Here is a 26,879-nt window from a genome sequence, read left to right on the forward strand (position 1 = left end):
GAGTGCAAGGAGAGTTTGGGCTCCAGTAATAGCAGAGTAGGTTTTATCAGATTAGCCTTCCCACAGATAACAACAATAAACTCAAGACTAATCTTTTTTAAACCATGATTTGAAAAATGACCAACTACTTGAATGCATTATAGATTGAGTGAACAAAACCAGGCAGAAACTGGAAGAGATCTTACTCTTAAAAAAAAGAGAGTCTCTGGGGCGCGCGGGGCTGCGCTCGGGTGCGCTCCTGGGCGCTCGCCGCCGCTGCCGCCGTGCCTTTGAGTCAGCAAACTCCGCCGCCTGCCAGCCTGCCGGCTTGGCCCTGCCGGGAGGAGCCGTCCATTGATTGTGTCCTGTGCTGAAGATGTTTCCAGAACAACAGAAAGAGGAGTTTGTAAGCGTCTGGGTTCGAGATCCTCGGATCCAGAAAGAGGACTTTTGGCATTCCTATATTGACTATGAGATATGTATTCATACCAATAGCATGTGTTTTACCATGAAAACATCCTGTGTGCGAAGAAGATACCGAGAATTTGTGTGGCTGAGGCAGAGACTCCAAAGTAATGCATTGCTGGTACAACTACCAGAACTTCCATCTAAAAACCTGTTTTTCAACATGAATAATCGCCAGCATGTAGATCAGCGTCGTCAGGGTTTGGAAGATTTCCTCAGAAAGGTCCTGCAGAATGCACTCCTGCTCTCCGACAGCTGCCTCCACCTCTTCCTGCAGAGCCATCTGAGTTCAGAAGACATAGAGGCTTGCGTTTCCGGGCAGACTAAGTACTCCGTAGAAGATGCCATTCACAAGTTTGCCTTGATGAACAGACGTTTCCCCGAAGAAGACGAAGAAGGAAAAAAAGAGAACGATATAGATTACGATTCGGAAAGTTCATCCTCTGGGTTTGGACACAGTAGTGATGACAGCAGTTCACACGGATGTAAAATGAGCACCGCTCCGCAGGAATCCTGAAAAATAATTCCAATGTTACCATCTTAGAAGAGCAAATGGGGTCCATTCATGGAGAAGAAAGCTTGCTAATAATATATCCTTACCTAAAGCTCACTGTCATGACATTAGGCATTTAAATTCTTGAAGACGTCAGGTTGTTTATTAGTGGCATTTTTATGTTGTCTCATTTAGGCTAAGCTTTTGTAAAAAGTGAAAAGGCCTATGAATGCAAGTCCCCCTTAGAGGCAAACATTGTGGGTTAAAAACAAGATCCTGCCCTGGAACGAAATGATAGCTACGTTTAGAAAAACCTACTTGGTTTTACTCAATTTTAAAAGACAGGTATATAGGTAGCCTGCATTTAAAAATTCAGATAGTACATTCCTTGAAGTATCAGTGGGACAGTGTTCGAAGAAACACAGCCTGTATGATCTTAACTGCTATGAAGCCTGACAGCATAGACCAGGCCGCCTCTCTCAGACATGTGGCTGACATCTTGTGGGCACCTTCCCTGACCTGGGAAAGACACTTTGCTTTTGGATGTTTGAAATATTCTAAGACATCTCACCGTTCCAGTACTTTATGTCACACTTAGATGGAAGGTGCATCTTATGAGTAGAGACATGTTAAAATAATGTTGATGTCTTATACAAAAACAGAAGTAGCGCTAGTCATGTTGCTTATATTTGCAATCTAGAGACGCAGAAATACATTTTCATGGTCCAGATTCACACATGGTTTCTGGAAATAAATAGTTTTCATTATTGTTGTGTGATTAGAATTTACGGGTTAACTATTTTCTGACTAAATGTGCAATTTCTTATCACTAGATAACTTCCAGTGTCAGTGGTGGTCACTTGTCACTTATTTTTAAGTTATAAGTGGGATCATCTAAAAATTAGTAAGTTTATCAATAAATATTCCCATAATTTCGAAAAGAATGTCAACTTGCTAATTTAAGAATTCTTCATTTTTAAAAAGCCCTTTCTTTTAAGGCATCTGCCTGAGGATTGGTCATTTAATAAAATATCTTCTTTTTTAGTGGCCCAAAGATAAAAGGTCTTAGATAAACTACACCGAACTTCAAATTTCAGATGAGACAGCATTTTCTTGAGATAATTATCCAAGTTTCTTCTTCGTTGAATGGTACGAAATATCTCTGAAACCACTGGGAAGATATTTTTACGTAACTGGAATAACTTGTTGCTTTAATTAAATGTTACCTCACCTCATTTTATTTTAACTGGGAGTTTAAAAGTTACCATATTATTAAAAAGTCTTTGAAACACTCATAACTAAGAACAGAAAAAAATTCAATTTAGAATAAGAATGATCTTACTTTTTCCGTCTTCTTTTTGTTTGGTCCAGAGCATTATTGAGCTTTTGTAAATATTTTGATTTAGTGTATCCTGGATCTTGTTACTTTATCATCTAAGACTCATTGTTTCAGTACAGGGGAAAAAAAGAGTTAGCAATTTCTTTTTCTCTTGCTAACATGTAAAGTTTGCCATCCAGTCATTTAAGAGCAATCCCTAGCTTGCTGGGCAGTATGTATTTGAATTCACGTTATTTCTGTTTTACAGCAGTTTTTGAAAGCATGTAATGTGCCACCGATTGTCATATTATTTTTAGATGATGTAACATAGCCATCAAAATTGATATTAAGTATGCCTAATACTGTGGTATGTAAACTTCACAAGATCATCATTTTCACATTAAACGTGAAAAAAAAAAAAAAGAGAGTCTCATAGGTTGAGATCCAAAATTATATGTCCTATCCCCTGAGACCAATCCTCAGTTCTTGTGCCACAGAATGGCTTGAATTCAAGTGGGAAGTCCTATCATTTTTCCTTGAAGTGCCAGAAAACAGAGTTTGTACTTGCCAGAGCACCAAATTGCAAAGGGAAGTCTGGTAAAAAGGGAACTATGGAGGGAGCTCCTAAAATCCTTGATCAACCCTGAACTTCACATAATTAGGGGTACTCCAAGGACCTGGCAAAAAACAACAGCTAGAAGTTTAAAAATCCTGACCAGAGATTTTAGATGCTGCCCACTGCAGGGAAGACAGAGTTTACAGTTTAAGTACTGCCAAGTAAGAGAGGTAAATACCCCAAAGTTTTCACTGAAATCCCAGAAGACAATTGACTTCGAAGTGGAGACTATATCCAAAGATAAGTGACTTACCCTAAGAAAAAAGGTAAAATTGAAACAGATACACCCTAAAAAAGCATAAAACCATGCCCCCAAAAGTTCAATATTATCAACCAGTGATTTATTTGTCCACTAGAACAAAAATCACTCCTTAGAGGATAAAACAAAATCTACAGCCTCTACACTTTATAATCCATAAGGTCAAAGATAAAATAAAAATTAATCAACATGTGAAGAAAATAAAATATGACCCAATGTCAAGAGAAACAGAAGACAATATAAACCAACACAAGTTAAGTCATATTTTGGAATTGGTAAATAAGGAGTTTAAAGGTGTTGGGGTTATGGGTTTTGTTTTTTGTTTTGTTTTGTTTTTGAAAACAGAAAAGAAAAAAAAATGGCTGTAATAATTGAATGAATAGGGAATCTCAACAAAAAAAAATAGAAAAGATTAGAAGAAAACAAATGGGAGAGGGGCCTAAGATGGTCTAGACTTATTTCTCCTGAATAAGATGATACAGACTCAATGATAAGATAAACCCAGGAAATAATGCAAGGGGCAATCAAAAGAATTCTGAAAGGTGGAAAAAGACCCCAGGATTGGAGGAAATTTTGACAGGACATATTATGATTGAACCCAAAAGAAGAAGGCTACCTATGCCTAATGTCTACTGATTCCCTACCTAGCAAGAAAAGGAGGCCTAGGTAGAGTCACTCTTTCCCCAGATGGAATAGGAATCCTGATGACAACTCCAGATGAAACTGACAGCATCAACAGGGAAAATCAGTAGACAATAATGGGCCAGAAGAAGTACCATCATCAGGCCTGGTACTCCCAGCCCTCACCAAAGTAGCTGGGTGGTCTGAGCAAGGCGGATTCCACTACAAGTGGCATAGCACAGGAGATACTCTTCACCCGTAAGCGATGCCCTGGGGAAACTCCTTCTGCCTACTCAGCATTACCAGCAGAAGCCAGTGGAAGCTCCAACAGCACCAACTAAAACCAGCAGATAAAAATAGCATCACACAAGAAATGTAATGGAAGAGATAGTCTCTTCAACAAATGGCATTAGGAAAACTAGACAGCCACATGCAAAAGAATGAAACCGGACCTCTTTCTTACACTATACACAAAAGTAAACTCAAAATAGATTAAAGACCTAAATGTGAGACCTGAAACCATAAAAATCCTAGGAGAGAGCAAAGGCAGTAATTTTTCTGACATCCACTGTAGCAACATTTTTCTAGATGTGTCTCCTAAGGCAAGGAAAACAAAAACAAAAACAAACTATTGGGACTACATCAAAATAAAAAAGGCTTTTCACAGCAAAGGAAACCATCAATAAAACAAAAAGTCAACCTACTGAATGGAAGAAGATATTTGCAAATGATATATTTGATAAGGGGTTAATATCTAAAATATATAATGAACAAGATTGCCTTGTTGGAGAAAATGGAAGATGGCCATTATCTCAGTTTCAGTTCTCTCGGATACAGACTCTGAGACAAGAATTTGAGTGCAGTTAGTTTATTGGGAGATGTAGGAAATACTAGTAGGTCAGTGGGAAAATTGGTAAGATAAGCAAAGATGCCATAATAAGGACCTGAGAGTGCTAAACATAAGAAAAAGTATTGTTTTATTGTGTTATATTTAAAATTAAGAACCTCTATTTATTAAAAGTGTTACATACATCCAACAAAAGATTTTGTATCTATCATCTATCTATCTGTTTTATCTATCTTTCACATTAATAAGTAAATGGAAAGTAATCTAAAAGAAAAATGAAAATATTTGAATGGCCGGTAAACAGATGAAAATGTGCTTAACTTTATTAGTCATCAGGGAAATGTGAATTAAAAACCACAATATGATACTTATTCATACCTACTAGAATGGCAAAATGCAAAAGAATAATAAAATTAAGTGCCGACAATTCTAAATTAAGTAGGGCAATTATAACTCTTAGATTCTTCTAGCGGGAGGGTAAATTTGTACAAAATGTACAACACTTTGGAAAACTGACTGGATATACTAAAGCTCAATATATGCATATCTTATCACTTAACATTTCCACTTCTAGGTATATGCCCAATAGAAATTACATATATATGTCCATCAATAGACATGTATAAGACAAGAGGCAATGTTTACAACTCAAATGTCCACCAATAGTTGAATTGATAAATTATATATCCACACTATGGGATACTATACAGCAATGGAGAATGAGTGGATTATTGCTGCACACTACAACATGGATGGATGACTCTCACAAATGCAATATTGGGTGAAAGAGGCCAGGCATGAAAGAATACATAATATATGATTCCATCCTATAAAAAGTTTTAAAACAGATAAAATTAATCTATGCTGTTAGAAGTTAGGATAGCATTACCTTTGGGAGATAGTGACCAGGAACAAGATCTAAGGTGGGAAAAGTTCTGGAGTAATGTTCTGTTTCTTGATCTGGGTGCTGGTTATAGGATGTGCCCTCTTTAAGAAAATTCATCAAGCCAAACACTGAGATACATGTGCTTTCATGTTCATATTAAACTTCAATAAAAATTTACCTTAAAAATTGGATTGGAAAATAGAAAAATGAATGTGCTCCAGGTTTGGATATGGAAAAAAACAAGTCATGAGAGGCTATTGGTATTTTAACATTAAATTATTTGTTGTTTTAATTTTGTTGATAGTTTACCTTAAAATTGGTTATGTAATTGCTTAAAATTTAGATGACACTAAAAGTAAATCCAAAGACAAAACTGCATAGGGCCTTTTTAAAAAGGGATAATGTGATGCTTGGTGGGCACCTCTCCTTCAACCAAAAAGGGTCCAAAATAAACAAACCCCAAATTCTTCAATCTTTGCTTGGCTAGTAATTCATAGTTGCTAGTATTCATAAACAGCATTAACCCAGGGCTCTTCTTTTAAGCTTGGCTCCTATTTTTGGTTCTTGGGGATTTCATTTGGTTCCTTTTGAGCTCAGCAATGTATTTAAAAGAATATTTATTAACTTTTATCCAGTATTTCTATTTTTTTTGTAGGAGGAAGTTATTGTCAGTATATCTAATACACAATGTTGCCAGAAATGAAAGGTGTATTCCTATTTCTATATTCTGATAACTCCCAAATTTGTCTCCCTGACCTCACCCCTCATATCTAAGAGATACCTCACATATCCTGTTTCACATTTTCATTTGGATATCTAATAGGCATCTCAAATATAATATGTTCAAAATAGAACTTCTGGTTTTCCCTTCAAACCAGTTCCTCTCAGTCTTCCCAATCTCAGTGAGTTGTAGTACCATACACATATACACTAAAGCCAGAAATGTGGGTGTAATCCTAACTGCTTCCTTTTCTTTACATCAGCACATTCTTTCAAATCCAGCCCAAATTATATACAGAATTCTTTCATTGCTTTTCTTCTCTACTGTAACTCAATTCTAAGTCCCCACTATCTCCTGCTCAGGCTATTCCCACAGCCTCCTTGGTTGTTTACCTGCTTATACTCTTGACTCTTTCTGCACACAGAATTGATTGTATCAATCCCCAGCTTAAAACTGGCTCATACTCCTAGGATGAAACCCTAACTCTTTCTCATGTCCTACAATGCCTAGACACTGATCCACAACTTGAAGAGGACTATTTAAGTGGATAGCACATGGCCCTTCTGTAAATGGGTATCTGCTACTCAGTTCCAACAGATTGTCACTTTGCCAAATGAGGACTCATTGTTATCAGATCTTTACATTTTGTCCCCCGAGAGAACTGGAAATCCAGGCCTAGATGTGAGATCTGATTTTTAATTATTGGCAAATAAAAACAAAATCAAAATAAACAAAAACATTGTTGAGACCAAATCACACTCCTTTGTCAGCCTCTAGGTTGCAACTAGCCTTGGTCTTAGATGATTGGGCCCCTGGTAGACTCTCCAGCTGGCTTTTTTTCTGACTGCCCCCCAGGCTCACTAGGTATAGCAGACACTGTCAATGATTTCTCATCTCTCTCAGATCTGCCATTTCAGTGCACTTTTACTTTCTACTGACCAATGTCTGTATCGTTGTGCCTGGCTGCTTTTTCTGGAGGCTTGGAAGGTCACTCTGCTCATGGAGAACAGTGATCAAACCAGTAACTCTGAGAGTTGGAGCATAAGTACTTCAACTCTCTTACTCTTTGAGTGGGGTAATTTTGAGGCATGTTTTGTCCATTTCCAAGCATTTCCCTGAGATATTAGGACTGTTATCCACTGTGTAGCTGGCTTATTAACATACCCTTTACCAGCTACCTTTCTTTCCCTGTGTCATTTTCCTGTGGACCTACTGGTATTCCCCACATCTCCCAATAAACTACCAGCACTCAAATCCTTGTCCTGGGGTCTGCATCTGGGAGAACTAAAACTGGGATAATGGCCATCTTCCATTTTCTTCAACAGGTCCAACTTGTTCCTGCTGCAAGTCCTGCTTTTGTTGTTTCCTCTGCTTGCATGCTCTTCCCTCAGATGTTAGCATAGTCCATCCCCATTTTTTATCTTTTTTTTTCAGTTAAAAAGTCACCTCTACAGATATGCCATGCAAGACCACCCAAACTATAATAGTTCCTCTCTGTCTTTCACTGTCTATCAGTTTTATTTTTCCTGTGAACTTTTCACTATCTGAAATTATCTTTTATATGTTAATTTACTTGCTTATGTGTTTATTGTCTATTTACCCTCAGTACTAGCTCCATGAGAACAGGAATTTTGTCTGACTTGTTCACTGTCCTACCATGAGTGCAGGGCACTGAATAAATGAACAAATGGTGAATTTCCACAATTCTTGGATTTTCCTTAGTACTTCCTCCCCTGATTCTCTGTTCTTAACCTGAGCCTTAGGATGCCACAAAGTCAGAGCACGGCAAAGGGCTTTTCCTACTGGTGGGTAACCTGAATCCTCCTATCAGATTTGTGTCTTTAGAAGTGCCCGTGAGTATATTTCAGTTGCAAATCCCTTTCTTCTAAGTCTTAGTTATATCTTTGATTTATTTTTACTTCTTTGTATTACAGATCCCAATTTGCTTTGTTTTCTGCTCTCACTTTTCACATTGGCACATTGACAGTTGAAACTGGAACACCATTCCCAATTTCCTTCCCAGTCATTTTCTTCTACAAATCACTGGGTGTCTCTCACTATTATTTTTCTGTCGCTGACATGCCTGCTGTTGTCTATAGTATCTGGCCTTATGGTCTGACATGGACACATTTTGCACCCCACCCCCATTTCCAGTTAAAGTCATCTTGATCAGATCGGCAAGTCTCCAGGCAACCACATTCTTCCCTAGTGAGATGCACTCGATCCTTAGCCAAAACACTATCATTTCAGTATCTTAAGCCATCATCCAAAAAAAAAAAAACAACAACCCCAAACCCACAAATTTGCACAGCTCCAACCCTTCCCTGCATCTCCAGCTGTGCTGGCTTCAGCCACCCCCACACCTGGCCTCAAGGGACCTCTGACCTCCCAAGCTAGTCTTGCAGCAGCTGAGATGTAGACAAATCCTATTTCCTTCGGTTCAGATGAGACAATATTGGAATTTCTCAAAAGGAAATTTGCTAGGAAACCAAGTGAAAAACAAACTGGAGAGAGGGAGAAAAAATACAAAAGCTTAGGAAAAGATACATTAAAGAGTCCCGATTCCTTATCCTGAGATAACTATTCTCTGACTACAGATTAGCTTGACTGGCACAGCTAACAGGGAACACAGGATATGAGAATATAATCCTTCAACCTTTTCACAAAAGGGTGATGGAAATGGAGCAGGGGAGAAACTTGCAGGAAGGCAGAAAGAGTTTTTGTCTGTCTAGACTGTTTCATTCCATGAAAATGGTACCCGAAGACGTGTATAGGTTACTCCATCAGTTTTGGGAGGGGCAGGAAACCCCATTTACCAGCCCTTCTTGCCCTGGAAGCTTCCTACAACCTTGTTCAACTTGTTTATTGGTCTGATAGTTCTTTAGTGGATTCTTTAGGATTTTCTATATGCAAGGTCATGTCATCTGCAAGTAGAGGTAGTTTTACTTCTTTTCCAATCTGCATGTCTTTTATTCAGTTTTCTTTCCTTATTTCCCTAGAACTTACAGTACAGTATTGAAAAGAATTGTCAAGAGTGGACATTTGTGTCTTGTTCTTGGCATTAACAGGAAGATTTCAGTCTTTCACCGTTAAGTATGATGTTACCTGTTGGTTTCAGGTAGATGCAGCCTCACTAACTCTTTTACTGACCCATGCTTTATTGTAAAGCTCTGGTATACCTTTTGCATTTTCTTTCTTTATTTTTAGCCTCCTTTACTTTTTGTACCTTTTCTTTCAAGAAATCTAGTTTATCTCTACAGTGGTGGAGAAATTAAGAGGAGGAAGGCTTGATTTTCTTACATTCATCTGTTCAGCAAGCATTTATTAATTGCTTACTGTGTGTCAATACTGTCCTAGGTTCTTGGGAATACAACACTGAATAAAATAAAGTCCCTATCTTTATGGAGCTCACATTTTAGTGATGAATTTAGATAGTAAGTAAATGGTAGATATAATTACAAAGATAGATAAATTCTGAGAAGGAAGAAAGTTGGGTACTGTGGGGGCTACTTTATAGTGAGAGGTCAGGGAAGCTTCTCTGAAAAGGTGACATTTTGGCTAAGATCTGAATACTAATAAGAAGCAAGTTATTGAAAAAGCTTAGAAAAGAGCATTCCAGCAAAAGAAACAAGTGCAAAAGCCTAGGCACAGGAATAAACCTGATGAATGTGGGGGGAGGACAACTAAGAAGGCAGCCCAATGTGGCTGGAACAGAGAGAAGAAGGGGGACAGTAGAAGGTGAAAAGGACAAAGAAATCATCAGGCAAGGACACGAATTTACTGAGTATGATGGGGAGATACTGGAAGGTGTTAAACAGGGGACACTGTAATTGAATTTAAGTTAGCAAAAAACAAAACACCTCTGGCTGATGTAGCTGTACATACCCTGAGTGTCAGGCTTTGTAAAGCTTAGGTTTCCTTTCAGTTGATTCAGAAAGTCAGGGTTGTTACCTCTGGAACCTCCCCTTATACAACAGCCAGAAAGATTTTTCTAAAAGGTAGGTCAGATCATGCCCTTTCCTTAAAACTCTCCCATTGCTCTCTATTTCTCTGAAGGTAAATACCTTCTCAATGGCCTTCAAGTCTCTACAATATCTGCCCCTCACCATGCCTCTCTGCCTTCCTCACCTATCACTCTCAATTTCACTTACTGTCCTCTAGCCATGCCTCAGCTTTCTTGGCTATTCCTCAAACAAGCCAAACATGCTCTTACCATAGGGCCTTTGTACTGGTGTTCCCTTTGTCTGGAATTTTTCCCTCCAGATATCTGCTCAAATACTGCCTTAGCAGAGAGGTCTTCCTTGACTGACACTATTTCCTTTCTGACTTCATCTACCACTCTAACTTGTTTACTTGCTCTACTCCAGCCAGCTCTAAATGGACCTGCTTGCTATTGTCCCTTGAGCTCAGCAAGTATACTTTCAAACCTGAGGGACTTTGCAACCCCTGCCTTTGCTCTAGGCATAATGGCCTTCATTTAGTTATAATACCAGTAAGACAGAAACTAGGGGTCAGACAAAAGGAAAAGTGTGAAGAAAGTGGAAAGATGATCTTGGAGTGATTTTCTGAGTCAGTTAGTATATGATGATTACAGAAGCTTTTCTGATTTCAACTGTCTACTGAGAATTTTTTATTTTTTTGATCATAAAAGAACTAGATACACACAATAATAACTTTAGAAAATAAAAAAAAAATGTCTGGCATTTTCTCCAAAAGTTAAATATAGAGTTACCATATAACTTAACAATTCCTCTCCTAGGTATCAACCTAAGAGAAATAGAAATATATGCCCAAACAAAGACTTGTACACTAATATTTATAACACCATTATTCATAATAACCAAATAGTGTAGAAAACCCAAATGTCCATCAACAGATGAATGGTTAAACAAAAGTGGTATATCTTTAAAACAAAATATTACCTGGCCATAAAAAGGGATAAAGTACTGATACATGGTACAACATGCATGAAACTTGAGAACATTATGCTAAGTGAAAGAAACAAGTCACAAAGGCTGCATATTGTTTGACTGTACTTATATGAATTGTCCAGAAAAGGAAAATCCATAGAGATAAGACAAAGTTAATTAGTGGAATCATGGGGAATGATTACCAATGAGTATGGAGTTTCTTTTGTAAAGAATGAAAATATTTTAAAATTGATTGTTGTGTTGGTTGCACAGTTTTGTTGATATACTAAAAATCACTGAATTGTAAACTTGAAACTGGTGAATTTTTATGGTATGTGAATTATATATCAATAAAGCCATCATTTAAAATAAGAACTATTTAAAGATTTCAATATCCATGTTCCCTCAAGAATCATACCCTCTGGTATATTTTGATGGGGGAAAGGAGGTTTGTCTGTCTACTATTGAGTTGTACAGTGAGTACTGCTTTTCTGTTCCACGTGTTTATCCTTGCTACTCTTTCCCTTTGCTTCAACCTGTCACCACCTGTACATCCTAAACTATAGTTCCCTCTGGGTTAATGTTGATAGCTCTGCAGAGGCCTCATTGAGTGGGAAGACAGGGTACAGGACACCCCCTTTGAAGCCCTATCCCTTTTTTCAATGCAGTCCACCAAAAGGCAGAATGTGCATATTGGACTTTACTGAAGATTTGGAACGATGGAGGGAAGTTACATTCTCCCCAAGAGGAAAGGCCAGAGCAGAGCTACTCACTTTGTGTTCACAGTCCTAATGATCCCTGAACTCAAGCTAATGCCTTTGGGCTTCCAACAACAGGCTTTGTCTCTATTACTGTAGACTTCTGTGGACCTTTTGGGCTAGTGGCATTTATCATGAATCTACTAACCTCCTAAGGGGGTACAATTGAGAGGCAGATAGGTACAGTAGTCCTCTCCTCTGCATTTTCAATTACCTGCAGTCAACAGTGGTCTGGAAGCAGATGACCCTCCTCACTTATGGCCAGAAGGTCACAAGTAGCCTAATGCTACTAGTTACAATGCCTACGTCATTCACCTCATTTCATTTCATTACATAGTCATTTTATCATTCACATCATCGCAAGCAGAATGAGTACAGTACAATATGATATTTAGAGGGAGAGACCACATTGAGATAAGTTTTATAACAGTATATTGTTTTAATTGTTACATTTATTATTAGTTATTGTTGTTAATCTCTTATTATGCCTAATTTATAAATTAAACTTTATCATAGGTATGTATGTACAGGGAAAAAACATAGTATATATAGGTTCAGTACTATTTCATGGTTTCAGGTATCCATTAGGGGTCTTGGAACATAGCTCCTATGGAGAAGGAGGGATCACTGTTATGGAAAGACAATTTGTTCCTTACACATAGGTAGCCCCCGCAGAAAAGATTCCATGATATTTCTAGACACAATACATCCATGACTTGATAGAACATGTCAACACCACTCTTTTCTGACTTTTCTATGGGTAAAAGTTAGTAAGCCATTATTCCATTCCATTCTACTGACCTATCTACTTATATGAACAATCTTACCTTGAGGCTATGCTTTTCAAGAAGGAGTCTTATCTGAGACAAACTAGCCTAGACCACTGAACCAGCCATACTCTTGGACACACTAGAATTAATATCCTGCTGGTCACTTGACTTTATCTCTTGGTCATACTGATATAGAGACTAATACATAATATATCTGGGACATTACATGAGGATATAGGTTGGAGAGAGAGATATTCTTAGTTGATAACATCTTAGTGAGCAGGCCACATGAGGACACTGTGCTTCATGGTCTGAACCCATATCTGGAAAACATTCTAGCTGCTAGTGCCAGGAAAATGGGGTAGGCTCAAGTACAACCTTAATTTTATCTGAGCCTCACATTGAGTCAGGAGATATCCTGGTTGTCAAGGAAACCGTAGAGAGCATAGTGGTACCCACTTAAAAAACTGTAGACTTGGTCTTTGGGAATATTGGGGAATTGGGTCTAGTAGGCCAAGCTGCCAACCTGGCTCAGGCCTGCCCTAGTCCTGGCAGAATTTATTTAAAAAATCCCAATCGTTCTCATGCCAAAGTGCACATAGAAAATGATAACATTTGTATAGTGCAGTGGGTTAAATGGAGACTACTCATAGTCAGAGTTGGCTGCTCCAAGCTCCAGTTGCCTCAGGCTCTGTCCAGCCACCTAAGGTTGAGAGGATTAATATCTGTGTTGCAGCTCACATGTTGGGAAGCTCTGCTTTATTGAAGGGCATTTGCTTCTGATGGCACCTATACCCTTGAAGCTCAGAGATAATATAAACCATCCCTCCCTGACCATGTGCCTGTTTGACCTTAGGCATACCTATCCTGAGACCTACAAACATTTCCTAGAGGAACTGAGACCCTGAACTTCATCTCTAAGTGCTGCCAACATTATCACCTTAGGACCAGGTTTGTGACCAGATAACCCACTTTGCCAAGTAAATTGTCACCTACTTGGGAAATGTTTTCAGAACAGGAAATGGAAATTATAGTCCTTATCAGAACTTCGACTGATTTACAGGTCTTTTTTTTTTAAGATTTTATTTATTTACTTTTAGAGAAAGAGAGAGAGAGTGAGTGGGGGAGGGACACAGGGAGAGAATCTCAAGCAGACTCTGTACTGAGAATGAAACCCAGTGTGGGGCTCGATCCCTCAACTCTGAGATCATGACCTGAGCTGAAATCAAGAGTCAGATGCTCAAATGACTGAGATACCCAGGTACCCCTTGTTTTGGGGTCTTATAGTCAGGATGCTCATCTTTGAAAAGTGAATGTACTTACACTCTGATATTGGAGTCCAGACACAAGTATCCATGTATAAAATCTATGGTAGAGGTTTATTAAATCTTCAAATTCTTCCATGGACATTGGCTTTTTTTTTTTTTTTTGGTAAAAGACTAAATGAGAAGATTTCCGGTTATGGCAAGTCTCCAGTGGTTAAAGGCAATGGTGTTATAAAAGGAGCCTAGGTATTTATAAACCTGAACCTGCTGGGTACGTACGGATAGAGTTAGAAGGGTTAAAAATGTAATTTCAGAACCACTGGAGGGTAATATAAGGTATTATATTAGTAATATCATTGCTGTGAATTAACCTTTATTGTTCTGTCACCTAAACAATAGATCTTTTATTCTTTTTGGATCTAGGGCCCTAAATTTATATTAATTTCCTCCCTAAACCTGTTTTCCCTTTTAGTTGTTGGTCTGTTATATTGAGATGCTACAGCAGCACCACCTGCAGGTCATACTGAAGAAATGCATATTGAAGGCTTGGAATTTGAATTTTAGATTTCTGACTGAGAGATAGAGAGTAACAATTTTCAAATCTTGCTGTGCATCAGAATGGCTAAGAAGCAAAAAAAAAAAAAAATCCCCCCAAAAGAAATACAAAGACAAACAAAGAAATCCTTGGGCTTAACTTAGACCTCCTAAATCAGAAATTCTGTTGATGGAGACCAGGATTAACTTTAATTATTTTAAAATAGTTCTGAAGGCACTGAGTTTTGGTAACCATTGGTTCAGTTAAGAGTGGACAAAGTTCCTACAGTACTTGAATAGCAACCCCCAAAGTGATCAAGAACATATGACAAATTTGGGGCATACAGGCTATCATTGCAAGTTTATAACCCTTGTCTAAAGCCCAGTGATGTCTCTTACCATTATTTGTACAAGGCAATGAGGAATCATTGGACTGTGGGAGTGGCAGAGAATTTTTTCTTTTTAGAATTTTATATTTTAAATTAACACATAGGATTTCTAGTTTCCAATCCGGTATATAAGTAGCTAAGAAGTCACCACACCATCCTGGCAAATAAAAACATGAAGAAACTGAAAAATCAACAACTCTTCTTTGAACTGTCAGAGGAGTGAGGTCACTGGGAAGACTGCTGCCTACAAAATTGGACAGAGTGTTAGATAGGTAGAAACAGAGACTCACAACCTACCAGCACAGAAACTAATAAGTAGACATCTCTGTGGGAGCCAGTGGCAGGGTAGGAAATCTGAACTGTAACTGATGAATTACCGAAGACTTAGAATGACAAGTCTGAGAGTTAGAAACCACAGGGGGACCAAGTCATAGTAGGGCCCCTATGCTTCTGAGGATTTTAGTAGTAAATATCAGGGAAAAAAATCCCTTGTGCTTCCAGCAAGAGGAGAGGAAAAGGAACCATCTTGAAATATACCAGAGCACTCTGAAGGTATGCCTTCAGGACAAATTACTTAACCAGAACCTAATGTGCTGGGATATTAACAGAACCTAAATTACCAGGAGAAGAGAACTATCCAACCCTAGCCAACACTCATCTTCCATGTGTGAGAAGGGAAATACCCAACTCTAGTCCCCTCTAACCCTCTTGTTCCACCTAAGGGGGAGGAGGTGACTGAAAAACACTGGTGAAGTTCACAGTTCAGAATTGCAGGTTGAACAAAAGATTGAGACCTAATAATAGGACTATAGAACACTTCCCCCCCTTACCACTATTTTACTAAAGGTCTATTTACCACAGTTCCTTTCATTCAGTACCCTTTCAACAAAAAAATTACAAGACATACTAGTTTGAGGTATTTTTCCTCTAGATTTACTTTGTTGAGAGTTTTTATCATGAATGGCTATTGTAATTTGTCAAAACTTTTTCTGCATTTATTGAGAGGATATTATGGTTTTTATCCTCTCTCTTGTTAGTATGATTTATCTTGTTGATTGATTTGCAAATATTGAATAACCCTTGCATCACGACCAAATCTCACTTGCTCATGGTAAATAGTTTTTTTTAATGCATTGTTGGATTCGGTTTGCTAATATTTTGTTGAGAATTTTTATATATATATTTATCAGAGATATTGGCTTGTAGTTTTCTTTTTTTTGCAGTGTCTTTATCTGATTTTGGTATCAGGGTAATGCCGACCTCATAGAATGAATTTGGAAGCTTTCTTTCACCTGACATCTGTCAGAATGGCTAAAATTAAAAACACAAGAAATAACAAGTGTTGATGATGACATGGAGAAAGCAGAACTGTCATGCATTGTTGTTAGGAATATAAATTGATGCATCCACTGTGAAAAACATTATGGAGTTTTCTCAAAAAATTATAACTATAATTACCATATAATCCACTAATTCCACTATTGGGTATTTATCCAAACAAAATGAAAACATTAATAAAAAGATATGTGCACTGCTATGTTTATTGCAGCATTATTTACAATAGTTAAGATATGAATGCAATCCAAGTGTCCATCAATAGATAAATGGATAAAGAAAATATGATATATAGAGAGGGGAGCTAAGATGGTGGCACAGTATGAGAACCCTAACCTTGCCTTGTCCCTTGAACACAGCTAGAAAAATATCAAATCATTCTGAATACCCAAGAAATCAACCTAAGGGCTGATAGAACAAACTGCACAACTAGAGGGAGAGAAGAGGTCACACTGAGGAAGGCAGGAAGTGTAGAGATGTGGTTTGGGGGAACAACAGACCATGGGTGTTGAAGCAGGGAAGGAGACCTGGATGGAGAAAAGCAAGAGAGAATGGAGTGCACAGGAATATGTATAAGGAGAACACTTACCCAAAGCCATTGGCTGGGAGAACAAGAGGGGCTGAATTTGGAGTTTTTGCAACCAGCCAGACTCAAAGACTGGATTTTTGGAGGTCTGTGGGTTTGGCTGGATAGAGACCTGAGGACACTACCCTACTCCTGGAAAGAAGGCAGGTAAGCAACCCTAGGGCAGATGGCATAAACTGAGGATCGTCTAAGGCACAAGGGGGAGGGGACTGGTCCCTCTTCTTGGAGCATATCTGTGGGAAATGGCAATACCTCTCTGGGGACAAAGGAGCCTATAGGCACCATTTCCCTCCTCTGCTCCTCAGCATAGGCACAGAGACATCTTCTGAGGTTGGCTAACCTGGATACTGGCTGTTTAGCCTCCTTTGTTCTAAATCCCACATCCTTGGGCTCTGGCATGACTGCCCTTCTGGGTCAAACATGCATTGTTCTGAGTGCGGCAAACCCCTCCCCCAGAAGGCCGGTGCAGGTCCCTGTCACACCAGGTTCCTAAAGATTTTTTTTAAAAGATTTTATTTATTTATTTGACAGAAAGAGATAGAGAGATCACAAGTAGGCAGAGAGGCAGGCAGAGAGAGGGGGAGAAGCAGGATCCCTGCTGAGCAGAGAGCCCAATGTGGGTCTTGATCTCAGGACCCTGAGCTCATGACCTGAGCCAAAGGCAGAAGCTTAAGCTACTGAGCCACCCAGGTGCCCAAGATTGGGGTTTTAAAAGTCAGCAGGTTTGGCTGGGATAGAACCTAAAGTGCACAGCTCTGCTCCAGGCAGACAAACAACCCAGAGACAGATAGTGTGAAAATAGTGATCTGAAAAATGCCTAGGATGCATGATGGGAAATTATTTGTTTTTCTGAGGGAGTTTCCCTGAGAGGAGCAAGTATGGACTCCCCTTTCTGGGGACAAAGGAGCTACTGGTGACATTTCCCTCCTTTGCATAGCACCAGCACTGGCTGCCTAACCTGCTTACACGAGGTCCTGCACACCTGTGCAGGGCTATACTGCTTTTCTTGGGCAGGTGTGCCTAAGTACCAATGCAGCAAGCCCCTTCCCAGAAGGCCAGCACAAGCACCCTCACACACCATGTTTACTGACCACAGGGTTCTGCAAAGCTTCAGTTCTAGTGGAAATAGAATCAGGTCTCATCTAACAAACAGACCAGAGCACACCTAGTTAAAACTAATTACATTCTGGCCAAGGTCCAAACACTGTCCACTACAGGCAAGGAGAACCTCTTTAGAAGACTGATCTAAGGGGTAGAGCAGTCAAAACACAGCAGTAGAGTCCATGCAGTACACACCAGAGACACTTCCTGAAGTTTCAGACACTGGACGTTGTATGACCTTTTCTTCATAAAGCTATTACTCAGGCACAGGAAACATAACAGGATTTTCTAACACACACAAGAACACAGAGACCTAGACAAAATGTCAAGATGGCAGAATTCATCCCAAAGGAAGGAACAAGAAAAAGTCATGGCCAGAGATCTAATTGAAACAGATATAAGTAATATGCCTCATGCAGAATTTAAAGCAACAATTATAAGGATACTTTCTGGGCTTGAGGAAAACATGGAAGACATCAAGGATATCCTTACTGCAGAGATAAAAGAGCTAAAAAAACAATCAGGCAGAAATAAAAAATGCACTATCTAAGTTTTGAAGCTGACTGGATGTAATGACCACACAGATGGAAGAAACAGAGGAACAAATAAATAATATAGAATATAGAATTATGGAAAATAATGAAACTGAACAAAAGAAAGAATGATGGATCATGAGAGCAGACTTAGGTAACCCAGTGACTCCATCAAACGTATAATCACTCATATCACAGGAGTTCCAGAAGAAGAAAAAATGGGGGGGGGAGTTTTATTTGATGAAATACTAGCTGAAAACTTCTTTAATCGGGGAAGGACAGAGCCATCTGATTCCAGGAGGCAGAGAGAACTCCCATCAGAATCAACAAGAGCAGGCCAACACCAAGAAATATTATAGTTAAATTTGCAAAATATAGTGGTAAAGAAAAAAATCTTAAAAACAGCAAGACAAACACATTCCCTAGCTTACAAAAGAAGACCCATAAGGTTGGCAGCAGACCTTTCCACAGAAACTTGACAATCCAGAAGAGAGTGGCATGATATATTCAATGTGCTGAATGGGAAAAATCTGCAGCCAAGAATAGTGTATCCAGCAAGGCTATCATTCAGAATAGAAGGAGTTTCCCAGACAAACAAAAACTAAAGGAGTTTGTGAACACTAAAACAGTCCTACAAGAAATAATAAAGGGGAATCTCTGAGTGAGAAGGAAAGACCAAAAGTGACAAAGACTAGAGAGAAATAGAGAAAATCTCCAGAAACAATGACAAAACAAGGAATAAAGTGACATATCTATCAATAATTACTATCTATATATCATATATATCAATAATTACATACCTACCAATAATTACTCTGAATGTAAATAGACTAAATACTCAGTCAAAATACGTAGAGTGTCAGGATGGTGAAAAATAAAAGATCCAACTATATGTTGCCTAGGAGGGACTGATTTTAGACCTAAAGACAACTGCAGGTTGAATGTTAGGTGATAGAGAAATATATATCATGCAAATGGATGTCAAAAAACCTGGAGTAGCAACACTTATATCAAACTGATTTTATTTATTCATTCATTCATTCATTCATTCACTCATTCATTTATTCATTTATTCATTTTTTAAAAGATTTTATTTATTTATTTGGCAGAGAAAGAGAGGGAATACAAGCAATGGGAGTGGGAGAGGTAGAAGCAGGCTTCCCACTGAGCAGGGAACATGATGTGGAGTTCAATCCTACGACCCTGGGATCATGACCTGAGCCAAAGGCAGACACTTAATGACTGAGTCACCCAGATGTCTCTACTCATTTATTTTTAAGAAGGCTCCACACCCAGCATGGAACCCAACATGGGACTTGAACTCACAACTCTGAGATTAAGACCTGAGCTCAGATCAAGAGTTGGATGCTTAACCAACTGAGCCTCCAAGGTACCCCAGACAGACTAGACTTTAAATCAAAGACTATAGCAAGAGATGAAAAAGAGCCATATATCACAATAAGGGGACTATCCAATAAGATCTAATAACTAAATACTTATGCCTCCAACATTGGAGCCCCTGAATATATAAAACAATAATAAATATAAAGGAACTCATTGATAATAATACAGTAATAGTAGGGGACTTTAATACCCCACTTACATCAAAGGACAGGTCATCTAAGCAGAAAAATCTACAAGGAAACAATGGCTTTGAGTGACACACTGGACAGATGTACTTAACAGATATATTCAGAACATTTCATTCTAAAGCAACAGAGTATACATTCTTTTTAAGTGCACATGGGACATTCTCCATAATAGATCACATACTAGGTCACAAATTAGGCCTCAACAAGTACAAAAAGACTGAGATCATACCATGCATCTTTTCTGACCACAATGCTGTGAAAGTTGGAGTCAAACAAGAAAAAAAAATTGGGGGGACCCCTGGGTGGCTCAGTTGGTTAAGCAGCTGCCTTCGGCTCAGGTCATGATCCCAGCGTCCTGGGATCGAGTCCCGCATCGGGCTCCTTGCTCAGCAGGAGCCTGCTTCTCCCTCTGCCTCTGCCTGCCATTCTGTCTGCCTGTGCTCGCTCTCTCTCCCTCTCTCTCTGACAAAAAAAAAAAAAAAAAAAAAAAAAAAAAAAGAAAAAAAAATTGGGAACAGCACAAATACATGGAGGTTAAAACACATGTTAGTAAAGAACGAATGGGTCAACCAGGACATTAAAGAAGAAATTAAAGAAAACATGGAAACAAATGAAAACACAATGGTCCCAAACTTTTAGAACACAGTAAAGGTGGTCCTAAGAGGGAAGAATATAGGAATAGGAATAGGCCACCTTAAGAAGCAAGTAAAATCTCAAATTAAAAACCCCAGCTTTGGAGCGCCTGGGTGGCTCAGTGGGATAAAGCCTCTGCCTTTGGCTCGGGTCGTGATCTCAGGGTCCTGGGATCAAGCCCCACATCAGGCTCTCTGCTCAGCAGGGAGACTGCTTCCCTCTCTCTCTCTGCCTGCCTCTCTGCCTACTTATGATCTGTCTGTCAAATAAATAAATAAAATCTTTAAAAAAAAAAAACAGCTTTATACCTAAAGGACCAAGAGAAAGAACAATAAACAAAGTGTAAAGCCAGCAGAAGAAGGGAAATAATAAAGATTAGACCATAAATAAATGATATGGAAACTAAAAAAGCAGTAGAACAGATCAATGAAACCAGGAGATGGTTCCTTTAAAAAATAATAAAATTGATAAAGCCCTACCCATTTATCAAAAAGAAAAGAGAAATGACCCAAATAAATAAAATCGCAAATGAGAGAGGAGAAATAACAATTAATACCACAGAAATACAAACAGTTATAAGAGACATTATGAAAAACTATATGCCAACAAATCTGGAAGAAATAGATACATTCGCAGAAATATATAAACTACCAAAACTGAAAGAGGAAGAAATAGAAAACTTGAATAGACCAATAAGCAGCAAAGAAATTGAATCAGCAATCAAAAAATCTCCCAACAAACAATAGTCCAGGGCCAGATGGCTTCACAGGTGAATTCTACCAAACACTTAAAGAGTTAATACCTATTCTTCTCAAATGATTCCAATAAATGGAAAAACAGGATAACTTCCTAACTCATTCTATGAAGCCAACATTACCCTAATTCCAAAGCCAGATGAAGACTCCACTAAAAAGAACTACGAGTCAATATCCCTGATGAATGTGGAGGCAAAGATTTTTAATAAAATACTAACAGTACCTTAAAAGAATAATTTACCATGATCAAGTGGGATTCATTCCTGGGCTGCAAGGGTGGTTCAGTATTCACAAATCAATCACATGATACACACATTAATAAAAGAAAGGGTAAGAACCATATGATCCTCTCAATAGATGCAGAAAAAGCATTTGACAAAGTACAACATCCATTCATGATGAAAAACCCTCAACAAAGTAGACTTAGACAATGGGCCTCAAAAGTAAGCTGGGTTAGCAATTCTCATATCAGACAAATTAGATTTTAAGCTAAAGACTGTAGTTAGAGATACAGAAATATATCATTCTTTTTTTAAAAGATTTTATTTATTTATTTGACAGAGAGATATATCACAAATAGGTGAAGAGGCAGGCAGAGAGAGAGGAGGAAGCAGGCTCCCTGCTGAGCAGAGAGCCTGGTGTGGGGCTCAATCCCAGGACCCTGGGATCATGACCTGAGCCAAAGGCAGAGGCTTTAACACACTGAGCCACACAGGTGCCCCTACTATATCATTCTTAAAGAGTTTATCCAACAAGAAGATCTAACAATTGAAAATATCTATGCCCCCACATGGGAGAAGCCAACTTTAAGCCAACTGTTAATCAAAATAAAGAGACATATTGACAATAATACATTAATAGTGGGAGATCTCAACATTCCACTCTCAGCAACAGACAGATCATCTAAGCAGAAAATCAACAAAGAAACAAGAGCTTTGAATGATACACTCGACTAAAAAACAACATCCTAAAACAACAGAATACTCATTCTTCTCAAGCACACATGGAACTTTCTCCAGAATAGACCACATACTGGGTCACAAATTAGGCCACAACCAATAAAAAAGATTGAGATTATTCCCTGCATATTCTCAGACCACAGTGCTTTGAAACTTGAACTCAATCACAAGAAAAAGTTTGGAAGAAATTCAAACACTTGGAAGCTAAAGACCATCCTGTTCAAGAACGTTTGGGTCAGGGGTGCCTGGGTGGCTCAGTGGGTTAAGCCTCTGCCTTCAGCTCAGGTCATGATCCCAGGGTCCTGGGATTGAGCCCTGCATCAGGCTCTCTGCTCAGCAGGGAGCCTGATTTCCCCTCTCTCTCTGCCTGCCTCTCTGCCCACTTGTGATCTCTCCCTCTCTCTGTCAAATAAATAAACAAAATCTTTAGAAAAAAAGAATATTTGGGTCAACCAGGAAATCAAAGAATAACTTAAGTCATGGAAGCCAATGAGAACAAAAACACATTGGTCCAAAACCTATGGGATATGACAAAGGCATGAGGGGGAAATACACAGCCATCCAAGCCTCACTCAAAAAAATAGAAAAATCCTTAATACACAAATTCTCTTTACACCTTAAAGAACTGAGGAATCAACAACAAATGAAGCCTAACCCACACACAAGAAGGGAAATAATCAAGATTAGAGCAGAGATCAATGAATTAGAAACCCGAAATATGGTAGAACACATCAATGAAACTAGAAGCTGGTTCTTTGAAAGAATTAATAAGATCGATAAACCACTGGCCAGATTTATCCAAAAGAAAAAAGAAAGCCCCCAAATTAATAAAATTATGAATTGAAGGGGAGAGATCGTGACCAACACCAAGGAAACAGAAACAATCATCAGAAATTATTATCAACAGCTATATGCCAACAAATCAAGCAACCTAGAAGAAATGGATGCATTGCTGGAAACCCATAAACTACCAAGACTGAAACAAGAAGAAATTGACAACCTGAATAGACCAATATCTAGTAACAAGATTGAAGCAGTGATCAAAAACCCAAAAAACAAGAGCCCAGGACCTGATGGATTCCCTGGGGAATACTACCAAACTTTCAAAGAAGAAATAATACCTATACTCCTGAAAATGTTTCAAAAGGTAGAAACAGAAGGAAAACTTCCAGACTCTTTTTATAAGCCAGCATTATGCTGATCCCCAAACCAGGCAAAGACCCCACCAAAAAGGAGAATTTCAGACCAATATCCCTGATGAATATGGATGCTAAGATTCTCAACAAGATCCTAGCTAATAGGATCCAACTGTAGGTTAAAAAGATTATCCACCATGACTAGGTGGGATTTATCCATGGGATGCAAGGGTAGTTCAACATTTGCAAATCAATCAATGTGAAATAACAAATTAATAAGAGAAGAGAGAAGAACCACGTGGTCTTCTCAATTGATGCAGAAAAAACAAAATACAGCATCCTTTCCTGATTAAAACTCTTCAGAGTATAGGGATAGAGGGAACATTCCTCAATTTCATAAAATCCATCTATGAAAAACCCACAGCCCATATCATTCTCAATGGGGAAATGTTGAGAACTGTTGTTCAACATAGTACTGGAAGTCCCAGCAACAGGAATCAGACAACAAAAAGAAATAAAAGGTATTCAAATGGGCAAAGAAGAAGTCAAACTCTCTCTCTTCACAGATGACATGATACTCTATATGGAAAACCCAAAAGACTCCACCCACGAACTATTGGAACTCATACAGCCATTCACTAATGTGGCAGGATAAAAATCAATGCACAGAAATCAGGTATTCAAATGGGCAAAGAAGAAGTCAAACTCTCTCTCTTCACAGATGACATGATACTCTATATGGAAAACCCAAAAGATTCCACCCACAAACTATTGGAACTCATATAGCAATTCAGTAATGTGGCAGGATAAAAATCAATGCACAGAAATCAGTTGCTTTCTTATACACCAACAATGAAACTGTAGAAAGAGAAATTAGAGAATCAATTGCATTTACAATAGCACCAAAAACTGTAAGATACTTGGGAATAAATCTAACCAAAGAGGTAAAGAATCTGTATTCTAGTACAGAACACTCATGAAAGAAATGGAAGAAGACACAAAAAGATGGAAATTCCATGCTCATGGGTCGGAAGAGCAACATTGTTAAAACGTCTATGCTGCTCAGAGCAGTCTATACTTTCAACACTGTCCCTATCAAAATACTGATGGCATTTTTCAAAGTGCTGAAGCAAACAATCCTAAAATTTGTATGGAACCAGAAAAGACCCTGAATTGCCAAGGAAATGTTGAAAAAAGAAAAACAAACCTGGGGGCATCACATTGCCTGATTTCAAGCTATATTGCAAAGCTGTGGTCACCAAGACAACATGGGACTGGCACAAAAACAGACACATAGACCAATGGAACAGACTAGAGAGCCCAGCTATAGGCCCTCAATTTTATGGTCAAATAATCTTTTTTCTCTCTTTTTTTAAGATTTTATTTATTTATTTGAAACAGAGAGAGAGAGATCACAAGTATGCAGAGAGGCAGGCATAGAGAAAGAGGAGAAAGCAGGCTCCCCGCTGAGCAGAGAGCCCGATGCGGGCCTCAATCCCAGGACCCTGAGATCATGACCTGAGCCGAAGGCAGAGGCTTAACCCACTGAGCCACCCAGGCGCCCTCGGTCAAATAATCTTTGACAAAGCAGGAAAAAAATCCAATGGAAAAAAGTCTCTTCAATAAATGATGCTGGGGAAATTAGACAGCTATATACACAAGAATGAAACTTGACCATTCTCTTATACCATACACAAAGATAAACTCAAAATGGATGAAGGACCTCAATGTGAGACAGGAGTCCATCAAAATCCTAGAGACGAACATAAGCAGCAACCTCTTCAACATCAGCCACAGCAACTTCTTTCAAAACAAATCTCCAAAGACAAGGGAAACAAAAGCAAAAATGAACTTTTGGGACTTCATCAAGATAAAAACCTTCTTCACAGCAAAGGAAACAGTCAACAAAACAAAGATGCAAACCACAAAATGAGAGAAGAGAAGACATTTGTAAATGACACTACAGACAGAGGACTGATATCCAACATCTATAAAGAACTTCTCAAACTCAACACCCAAAAAACAAGTAAGTTAAAAAAAATGGGCGGGATGCCTGGGTGGCTCAGTGGGTTGAGCCGCTGCCTTCGGCTCGGGTCATTGTTCTGGGGTCCTGGGGTCCTGGGATCGAGTCCCGCATCAGGCTCCTTGCTTGGCAGGGGGCCTGTTTCCTCCTCTCTCTTTGCCTGCCTCTCTGCCTGCTTGTGTGTACTCTCTCTCTCTCTGACAAATAAATAAAATCTTTAAAAAAAATGGGCAGAAGACATGAACAGTTACTTCTCAAAAGAAGATATACAAATGGCTAACAGACACATGAACAATGTTCATCATCATTAGCTATCAGGGAAAATCAAATCAAAACCACATTGAGATACCACCTTACACAGTTAGAATGACAAAAATTGACATGGCAAAAAATAACAAATGTTGGAGAGGTTTTGGAGAAAGGAGAACACTCTTACAGTGTTGGTGGGAATGCAAGGTGGTACAGCCACTCTGGAAAACAGTATGGAGGTTTCTCAACATGTTAAAAATCGAGCTACCCTATGACCCAGCAATTGTACTATTAGGTATGTACCCCAAATATACAGAGACAGTGAAAAGAAGTGGCACTTTCTCCTCAATGTTCATAGCAGCAATGTCCACAATAGCCAAACCATGGGAGGAGCCACAATGCCCTTCAACAGATGAATGGATAAAGAAGATATGGTCCATATATACAATGGAATATTACTCAGCCAACAGAAGCGATGAATACCCACCATTTGCATCAACATGGATGGAACTGGAGGGGACTATGCTAAGTGAAATAAGTCAAGCAGAGAAAGACAATTATCATATGGTTTCACTTATTTGTGGAACATAAGGAATAGCATGGAGGACATTAGGAGAAGGAAGGGAAAAATGAAGTGGGGGAAATCAGAGAGGGAGACAAACCATGAGAGACTAAGGACTCTGAGAAGCAAACTGAGGGTTTTATTTTTTTAATTTTTTTAAAGATTTTTTTATTTGTTTATTTGACAGAGAGCACAAGTAGGCAGAGGGTCAGGCAGAGAGAGAGGGGGAAGCAGGTTCCCTGCCGAGCAGAGAGCCCGATGCAGGGCTCGATCCCAGGACCCTGAGATCATGACCTGAGCTGAAGGCAGAGGCTTAACCAACTGAGCCACCCAGGTGCCCACAAACTGAGGGTTTTAAGTGGAAAGGTGGTGGGGAGATGAGTTAGCCTGGTAATGGGTATTAAGGAGGGCATGCGTTGCATGGAGCACTGGGTGTTACATGTGAACAATGAATCATGGAACACTACACCAAAAACAAATGATGTACTGTATGGTGAGTAACATAGCATAATAAAAAAAAGAAGAAGTAGGCTTAGAGGGAACATACCTGAACATAATAAAGGCTATATATGAAAACCCCACAG

General features: G+C 38.9%; 1 protein-coding gene across 1 annotated transcript; it reads left to right on the top strand.

The window, feature by feature from the left end:
* Window positions 1–213: 213 nt before the first annotated feature.
* Window positions 214–2,678, top strand: LOC125092151 (sorting nexin-10). The gene has a single exon (XM_047716501.1). It carries the CDS (start codon window positions 356–358, stop codon window positions 959–961), a length of 606 nt encoding a protein of 201 aa, XP_047572457.1. The 5' UTR covers window positions 214–355; the 3' UTR covers window positions 962–2,678.
* The last annotated feature ends 24,201 nt before the right edge of the window (window positions 2,679–26,879 follow it).

Source organism: Lutra lutra, chromosome X, assembly GCF_902655055.1.
Source record: "Lutra lutra chromosome X, mLutLut1.2, whole genome shotgun sequence".
Lineage (NCBI taxonomy): Eukaryota > Metazoa > Chordata > Mammalia > Carnivora > Mustelidae > Lutra > Lutra lutra.

Bases quoted from the DNA above. Each gene is read 5' to 3' on its own strand.
- LOC125092151 (XM_047716501.1), top strand. From the start codon at position 356: ATGTTTCCAGAACAACAGAAAGAGGAGTTTGTAAGCGTCTGGGTTCGA.